At 45.2% G+C, this 9,415-nt stretch overlaps 1 protein-coding gene across 1 annotated transcript; it reads left to right on the top strand.

Annotated features, from left to right (window-relative positions):
- Positions 1-5,008: 5,008 nt before the first annotated feature.
- On the top strand, positions 5,009-6,705 carry LOC102754576 (transmembrane epididymal protein 1). The gene has a single exon (XM_006754482.2). It carries the CDS (start codon positions 5,012-5,014, stop codon positions 5,915-5,917), a length of 906 nt encoding a protein of 301 aa, XP_006754545.1. The 5' UTR covers positions 5,009-5,011; the 3' UTR covers positions 5,918-6,705.
- Positions 6,706-9,415: the final 2,710 nt, after the last annotated feature.

The raw sequence follows: 9,415 nt of genomic DNA on the forward strand, positions 1-9,415 counted from the left end.
CATCCGGTGAGCTTGCAGTAGGATCTTGAGCCTCCGATGGGAATCCCAGCCCCAGCCATCACCTTGGTGAGATCTGAGCAGAGGACTCAGCCAACCCATACTGGATTCCTGGCCATGGAAACCATGAGATAATACATTTGTGTTGCTTGAGCTCCTATATTGAAGTTAATTTCTTATGCAGCAATAGAAAACTAATGCAGGTCGTATTCATTTTGGGTGAAGGTTTATCCAGCACAGGTTAGGGATGAGAAACACCACAGTTCATTAAAGATGTATGGCTCTGACCGGCTGGTGTGGCTCAGTGGTTGACCTCTGGACCAGGAGGTCACAGTTCGATTCTTGGTCAGGGCACATTCCCAGGTAGTCAGCTCAATCCCCAGAAAGCAGGGGCTGGGGGGGAGGGCGGGGGGGGGGAGAAGGCATGCAGGAGGCAGGTGATCAATGATTCTCTCTCGTCATTGATGTCACTGGAAGACTGTATCCAAAATGAAGCTGAGATTCTAATGAGAATGATGAGCTTCAGGCCCATCGAGTTCTTACGCTCTGTGTCTATAATCATAAGGTGGAATTTAGTTTCTTGGGCCCCCAAACAGTGGCTTGGACAGAGTACATGAGAATTCTAGATTGTGAGATACTGAAGGTAGAGGAGGAAGTTGGGTGGGAATAATAAACATAACCCTTTGGATGTCTGTCACATCAAAATTAAGGAATTTACTGAGCTTTCAGTGAGCCTCTTGGAGGCTTGGTAGATAATGTATATTAATTACCTGACTTAAAACCAGGCAAACCCTTAACTCCTATTGGCTTAACACAACAGAAGGGTATTTTTGCTACCCTCATAAAGTCAAATGCCAGCATGAACACACGTGCCGTGCCGTCTCTGACCTTGTGCCTGGTTCTGCTGGAGCCCCAGCCTCTGGCTTTCTCTCTTCCTCTGATGTATTTCTGCCTTGCAGCAAAGGTGAGCTGCAATCATTTTCTGATGATGATGATGATGACGACAACGACGACGACGACGACGAGAAAGGCCTTCCTAAACAGAAAGGAAGTAAATTAAAAGATGCTTGTAGATAGCACCATACTAAAATCCTCCAGCCATTGAAAAGCTTATACTGTGGCTCCCTACATGCCATTTCTGACCAAACTTCTACGTCCTCTCTGAACTGTTCTTTTCACTAAAACTGAAATTCACTCAACATGTCATTCTCTCCTAAATCAGCATGATCCAATATGGCAGCCCTAACTATACACAACTCTGGAGCACTTGTAATTTAGTTTGTCTGAATTGAGATGTGCTGTAAGTATAAAATATATGCTGGAGTTTAAAGGCTTAGTATGAAATAAGGAACATAAAATACTTCATTTATAGTTTTTTTGTTTTTTTTTTTTTAATATGTTTTATTGATTTTTTACAGAGAGGAAGGGAGAGGGATAGAGAGTTAGAAATATCGATAAGAGAGAAACATCAATCAGCTCCCTCCTGCACACTCCCCACTGGGGATGTGCTTGCAACCAAGGTACATGCCCTCGACCGGAATCGAACCTGGGACCCTTGCGTCCGCAGGCTGACGCTCTATCCACTGAGCCAAACTGGTTAGGGCTCATTTATAGTTTTTATAATAACATGTTGAAATAACATTTTAGACATGTTGGGTTAAATATCTCATTAAAATTAATTCCACTTTTACATGTTTTTAATGTTGCTGTTAGAAATTTTTAACTTACATGTGACACTTGATTTCTATAGGAGAGGTAGTCTAGTTTTCTCATGTCTTCAGTGTATGTGTGTGTGAATGGAACTGTGTGCCTTCAACTAAATAGTAAGCTCTTTGAGGATAAGAACTACAATATTTTTATATGCCCTGCGGCATTCAGGATTCACAGATTGTATTAAGTTCACGTTTACTAAATTCCTGAGGACCTTCCTACTCATTCTAGCATATCAAACAAGATAAGTGGCAGTGGCTGTGCCTGGGGACCCTCGAGAACGGGGTGGGGGAGGCAGGTCTGAGAGGAGCCTCACCACGGGCTCCATGGTCAAGGTGAGTTTTCCTCAGGAAACAGCTTCCCAGGCACTCAATTCCCACAGACTCAGGACTGTCTGCCAGCTCTGCTAATCATTCACTCCCCCTGGCTTTCTTCTCGGCTACCTGTGGGCAGTGTCCGCTTTGGGGTGGGAGATTCTTATCTTCAAAGCCAAGAGATCAGAGTGTTCATGTTTCAAAGAACATGCAGCGTTGTTTGGTGTGTGGCCAAGGTGGGGGCCTGAGCATCCAGGATGGGCTACTTGTCCTCATCCACGCCACTTGCAACTGCTGGGTCATCCTTACTGGGTTGGTGCTGCTGTTCTCTCTCCTCCTCCGGCCACTGGCAACGAGCTCATGGCTGCCAGGGACAACTGGGGAGACGAGTGTGGGAGCTGGAGTGAGGTCTGCTGCCCCCACCTCACTGGGACCCACAGCCTCAAAGTACCGGAGACAATTAATGACCGAATGCAGCCCCTCTTGGGACCTACAGGCCACATGATCTCTAGCCCAGCCTTGCTGATCCCCGGAGGAGCAATGGACCCTACGCTTCTCCCGGAGCAAATCTAAGAACCAAAGAGAATCCCTGGGGTCCTCTCCTTCCTGACTCATAAAACCTGTCACTTCGAATCAAGCACTGAGCTTTACAGTGTACTCCAAGTATTCTGAAAATTCACCAAATGGGAAAAACCAGTCAGGAAATAAATAAGCTCATGTCTGTGTAACAGTATCCATGCCCTTTTATTTTCACTTTAATAGAAAGTTCAACACTCAATTTTTATTTTTTTCAGTTAAGGAGTATGAAATTCAGTAAATCAAGGGAGAACTGGATTTAGAACCCAGATTTCTGGCTTCCAGTCAATGCATTTTCCCACTTTCTCAGGCTGCCTTCACAGACTGTGTTCCTATACCTCAGCGGTGACAATGGTCACCTTCAGACTGTGGGGCTACAGATGATTTTTTAATGTTCTTCTTTTTGCTTAGATGTTTTTTCTGTGTTTTTTTCCCACAATGACTATACAATGGATAAAAACACCTAAAATTAAAATTTGAAATAAAGCAAAGTCCTTCAGAAAGCAGAATTAAGCTTTGTTTTTCCTACTTGCCTTCACACTCAAATACCCATCCCCACCAAATCTCTGAATAGCAAGAAGCAATCTAAATTACTGCCATCCTCGAGAGCAGAGATAAGTTTTATTTTTCTGGAATTAAGTGGACTTGAGGAAGAGTAGGTATTTGCTGAGGCAGTGCTGTGTGACCTGGGTGTGAATTCCCCTCCTCCCCACCAGGGGCGCTGTCAGCATGCAGGTGCCAACTCTCTGCTCACAGCATTGCTTGTACTTTGAGGGGAGATGATTTTGCAGGAGACCATGATGTTAGCACGGCTTGCTGAGTGATAAACTTCCTTTCCCCTCAGTACCCCCAGAGAAATTCCTATTCCCTGTACTTCCTGTAATACAACCAGAACCATTTGTGGGCCCAGTGCATGCCTCACATTCTCTGTACTTTATTCTCCACTATCCTCTGCCTTATACTCGTCTGGTTGTTACCCAATACCGAGGACACTGTCTTCCAAGGTACATCAGACACTAGTTATGGATAAATGAAGCTGATGGGCTAATTCATATTAAAATACAAAGGGCCAACACCAGCTCATTGGAGTCATTCTTCTCGACAGTATCTGCATTTTAAGGATTATACCCTAAATCCCTTATATCAGTAGGGATGCATCATGGGAGCAGAATGATATGAGATATTGAGGTCTTATAGTTATTAGACCTTAAACATTTGTGGTGAAGAAGTCTTTGGAACTGTTGCCTCTCTGCTGTATGATGGGCCTGAGGTCATTTCAGGTTAGTATGGCAGCAGCCAGAAGAAGTATATGACTTGAAGCTAGGGAAGAGCAGGGACAAACCAAAACCCATGAGGACAAAATGGAGCCTACGTCTGCCTCTCACCACCTCATACTTCAGTGGCAGGTGACCTGCAGAAGAAATTGGTGCCTTTCACACTAAGAGAAGGTAAGGAAGCTACAAACCTGGCTGTTGGCCATGCCAAAGAGGTGAGCCAGGAGATCAGTAACCAAATGCATGAGCTACAGTGGTCCCTGGCACCTACACCTTCAGAGTGTGCTTAGGTTGCTGCCTCGCTCCCACCTTCAGATTCTCAGGTAAATTTCTCTTGTAGCCAGCTCAACCTGGAACCATATAGGAAAGGGAATTCTGGGAAACATAACTCAAGCTTAGGTTTATACACTACAAAACCACCACTATCTCTAAAATCGTATCAAAAGGTAGCTTTTTAGATCCAGTGGAGATGATGAAGTGAGGGTAGGGGTGGGACAAAGATGTGAAGAGGTAAGGGGAGGAGGTGAATGGAGCTTTCTTGGTCATTTTCCAGAATGTGTCTATAAAAGAATAGAAAAGCCAGGTAGACAGTAAGTATGTATTAAATGGTTATCTATCCAAATGTTTATAAATATATGTATCCAGAAAGAAAACCTTACAATTGGACCCAACTTATGTCTGAGAGGTACTGAATGATATTCAAGGGTTTGTGAGTGCCCCGGCTTCCTCTGGATATCATGGTAACCCCTACCCAATCCCTTAGTCCTCCCTCCTTCTGCTCTAAGTGTTGGGCAGCACAAGGGGAAAGAATCCACGGGAGAAAGGGACAAGTGTGACCTGAGGCACCCCAAAGGCCATAGAGGGGAGCCCCTAAAAACACATTCCTCAACTTTCTTCTTTGGCCGAAGCCAGTTCCCAATGTACCAGAATGGAATGGAACAATGACGCTTTACGCCACCAAAGGTGTAGGCTTGATTCAAGAAACATTTCCTCTCTGTAGGGGGGCAGTGGGAGGGGTGAGATGATAAAAGTTGGTGGAAGGCAATTCTTTCCAAAGTCGAGACCTTGGAGTGGCCCCAGAAGGTGTGGACGGGCCCAAGTTTTGTTCTTCTCTCTTCCCTTAAGAAGATTTGTAGGTCAATGGGAACCTTTATCGGTCATGTGTACCCGGGGCTGTTTCTATTTTCATACGGACTGTATCAGGCAATAGTGGTCTCCAAAGCTGTGATATTCAATGACTCTCGCCCGAATCCTTCATGTCCTCCAAGAAATAAGGGAAGATGGGCCAAGCTGTGGGAAATATCCTACCGAGGTTTGTTGAAAATTGTGACCGGCTCCATCTTGATAGCTTATGAGAACAGTTGCATCAAAGGAGGGTTGGTCCTGATGAACAGGGAACTGCCACCAAGATTTATGCTCCCCAAACAGTGGCAGCACCTCACCATGTTCATCCTCCTCGCCCTCAATGGCTGTGTCGATGTCACGAGCAAGAACTTGCTGCCTCAGAGGTGTGTGCTCCTAGAAAAAGGTGCCCTGGTCCTGATCTTCTACGTGCTCCTGATGCTGTTGGTGTCACATGTTCAAGATTCGACAGGGGTGGAGCTGCAGGTTCATTCTCTACTCATCTTGGTGGTGTTCCTGCTCATGCTGGTGTTCACTGTTGAGCTGTGGGCTCCCAACGCATTTCACCTCTCAATGATTGAGACCTTTCTGTTTCTGATGATGGGCTCCTGGCTGATGCAGGCAGGCTTTATTCTGTACAGACCAGTCACCGGCTACCCATGGCAGGATGATGACATCAGTGACATCATGTTTGTCACCACCTTCTTCTGCTGGCATGTGATGATCAATGCTTTGTGCCTGTTAGGAATCTATGGTGTTTTTTCCTTTTGGCATCATTGTTACAGTCCCAGGTCGAAGCTGACAGGATCCAAAAAAGCTCCATATTATGCAAACACTGAAGGACCCGACTACCACTTGCTGCCAGAAGTGGAGCAGTCAGAGAAAGATGACCAGGCTCTTCTCCTCCCAGACAGCTCACCGTGAGATAGGGCCCAGGATACCTGGCACATTGTCCATCCCTTCTTCTTCCTTGTAGGTTCTCTCAGACGTGTGCATTGTGTCCTCTTTGGTCTCCAATGAAGGTAATGGCCATGGAGAGCATTTGGTCTCCGTCTGCTGGTACATCTCCTGAACTTGTAATTGCTGAGGAAATGAGACGGGGCTGAGAAAGGGATGCTGAATAGATTGGTGAGGTGGGGGAAAGAGGACCACGTAAATAGATAAATGTGCAAGAAAAGCCATGGGGATTAAAAATGCAATAAAAGGGAAGCCTTTGAAGGGAAGAGAGGGGAGTCCAGCAGTCATTCCATCTACCAGCTACTTCTCTGGGTACAAGTGATTGCCTTTTACGTGAGGGAGTAATGATTTCTTACAATTCAAAACTGAAATCATTCATGTCTCATCCTGATAAAGAATAGTGGGTATTTCTGTTTGCTCACCAAAATGGCTCTACCACGTGGAGCTGGCATCAACAGAACTGTTGTCTCCTCTCAAAGAAAGCCCTTTAAGGATTGGGTTAATTTCAAATTAATAAAGTGAAACTATACTACTGCTTTAATATAGTAACATTTCAAATTTGTACAACTGAAATTTTTATAGAATCCAAATGTTCAGTGTTTTCCTAACTTCATATTTTATTAGTCCTATTCCAGACAAAGCTTACATAGTTCACCACTACCACCTTAGCACATGTAATTTACTAGATCCTATCCATGCATGTTGGCAAAATTTCAGTCCTTTCTATTTCACAGAAAGCCATCCCGCAATCACATTTTTATCATGTTATCTGGTACCCAGCATAAGACCCACCTTCAGCCTCACACCATGGAGCACCCCCAAGGAGGCCTTCTCCACTATGACTCCTTTGTTCTGGGACTCTTAGACACATTTACTAGACCCACCTTGTTCATTGGCTCATGCAGATGATACACTCTGCTTGCTCTGTTTCTGAGATCGATCCCCTTGGGGAGGCCTTTCCTCACCATCTAGAGTGTAGGCCATATCAAGTTACATACTTTCCTATGTATGAGCCAACTATGTAGCATAGGTGATGCTTAATAAAGGCTTGTTTGCTTTCAAAATCTCTGCCTACACGTTTCTTCTAAAAGCGTTGCCAGACAGGTCGGAAGGTCTGTGAAACTCTGGAAGCCCAAAGCCTAAGTCATCTCCTTAGTCATGTGCCCACTCTCTTCCTCATTCTTGGGATAACAAAATCCACTATTCTGTTTCTGCATTGTTTACTGTGCTAATCTATTCTAATACAAGGGTAATATGCTAATTAGACTGGGTCAACCGGACTTCTTCCGGATGTCTAAGTTCCTTCCAGACAAAGCCATGGTGGCGGGAGCCAAGGCATAGGCAGCTAGGGGGAGGGCAGTTATGGGCCATCAGGCCAGCAGGGGAGCAAGCAGTTAGGGGTGATGAGGCCATGAGGGGGGCAAGCAGTTAGGGGGCGAGATCAGGCTGGCAGGAAAGGGCAGTTGGGGGTGATTAGACCAGCAGGGGAGGGCAGTTGAGAGTGATCAGGCCGGCAGGGGAGGGCAGTTAGGAGTGATCAGGCCGCCCCCAAGGGGTCCTAGATTGGAGAGGGTGAGGCGAGTGGTTAGGAGCCAGTGGGATCAGGCCTAAACCAGCAGTTGGACATCCCCCAAGGGGTCCTAGATTGGAGAGGGTGAAGGCCGGGCTGAGGGATACCGCCCGTCTCCCCCCACATCCCATGCATGAATTTTGTGCACCGGGCCTCTAGTTGTTTTATAATTTCCACAAGCATTTCTACAAGGAACCTCCAAAAAACGCTGAGACTCAACAGGCTGACTTGCCCAAGTCTTACAGCTAGCAAGACAGGAATTCGAGTGTAAGTGTGTCTGACTCAAGCCAATGACTATGTCCTCTGGCTCACTGTGATTTTGCTAATGGCAATGGTGAAGGGAGTGATCCTCCAAATGAAATTGTTGAGAGAGAAAAGAGAAAAAAGAGCAAGCAGCAGTGCAAATATTCTAGACTCCCTTAAATGATGTCTCTTGTCACACTTTCTGTTCATCATCCCCGCCCCCCCCCCAGCCTTGCCCCCTGGGGTGAGAGAGAGAGAGAGAGAATGAATCTAGCTGACTCTCAACTTTTAGATGGGTCTTAAATTTTTGGGCTCAGATCTATGTGAGGGCTGAAGATAAGATTCGTTTGTGATCAAGTTTCCTGATTCTTGCCATTTCTCCTTAACTGTTGGTTCCTAGACTTTTCTCAATGACCTTTTTTAGAGGGGACCTTCTTTCTCTTCATTTCCGGTACGCATTGATGGAGAAGGCGAAACACCACAGTGCTGCTGGCTGCCCATTTCTAGATATCTGGCTTAATTTTATAATCATAAACAAGCCTCTGGTAATCAATTGATACCCACAGGATAATACCTCTTCAATATCCAGTACAGGTAATAAACTTACCTATTATTAATTTACTATATTTGAGATGCAACAGAGAGGCCCTCCCCTTGAAAGCCAGTCAAGAAAACAACTTCCCACTCTTCAACTTGCAGGGAGACATGTAATTCTCACAAAATTCCACCAGGGGGCACTACGTTCACACCACCCCAGTTAAGCCTCTAGCTCTCCAACTTGGTAAACAAGTCTCTCAAGAAAAGGTTTAAAAAGCAGGGGTCGGGAGAGGGAAGGTAGAGGAGATCAGGACAAATACAGAACCCGTCTAAGTATTGCCCAAGCATCCAGAAAACATACCCCAGGGCTATTTGTTTCCCATGGAAATTTGGCATTTGCATGTGCAATACCCAGGGAATCAAATCAATTAAAGGGATGGGGATGGGGGAGAAGGACCTTGGACCCAGTTGAGGATATCTTTGGGAAAAGTACCAACTAAAAAAAGGCACACTCTGATCCTAGTAATGTTTTGACCACAATGCTAAATCTCAACTTTTTCATAAACTTCAACAATGCTCCCATCATTCTAGAGAACAAAGATAGACCCATCCATACATTGAGAATAAGGAACCCATTTTATTGGTAAATATCCCAGATTCACAAAACAGTGAAACTGGGGGCCAATTATTGAATATGAAATATGATCTCCAAAGATCCCTTTAAATGGAACCGTAAAACATTTTTGTTTCTGGTAATCCAGTTGTTCACAAGGAATATATTGAATGCCCACTATATGGAAGGCACTTAAACCCACCGCAGTAGTGTAGCACTTGGACTAGTCCCTGCACTTGGGTAGAGATTTCAGTGTTTTAGAGGTGGTAGTCCAGGAAGGCATTGTCCACAGCCTGACACTGCAGAACAGCGGTTCTCAACCTGTGGGTCACGACCCCTTTGGAGGTCGAACGACCCCTTCACAGGGGTCGCCCAAGACCATCCTGCATATCAGATATTTACATGACGATTCATAACAGTAGCAACATTACAGTTATGAAGTAACAACGAAAATTTTATGGTTGGGTCACAACATGAGGAACTGTATTTAAAGGGCCAGAAG

Source organism: Myotis davidii, unplaced genomic scaffold, assembly GCF_000327345.1.
Source record: "Myotis davidii unplaced genomic scaffold, ASM32734v1 scaffold591, whole genome shotgun sequence".
NCBI lineage: Eukaryota > Metazoa > Chordata > Mammalia > Chiroptera > Vespertilionidae > Myotis > Myotis davidii.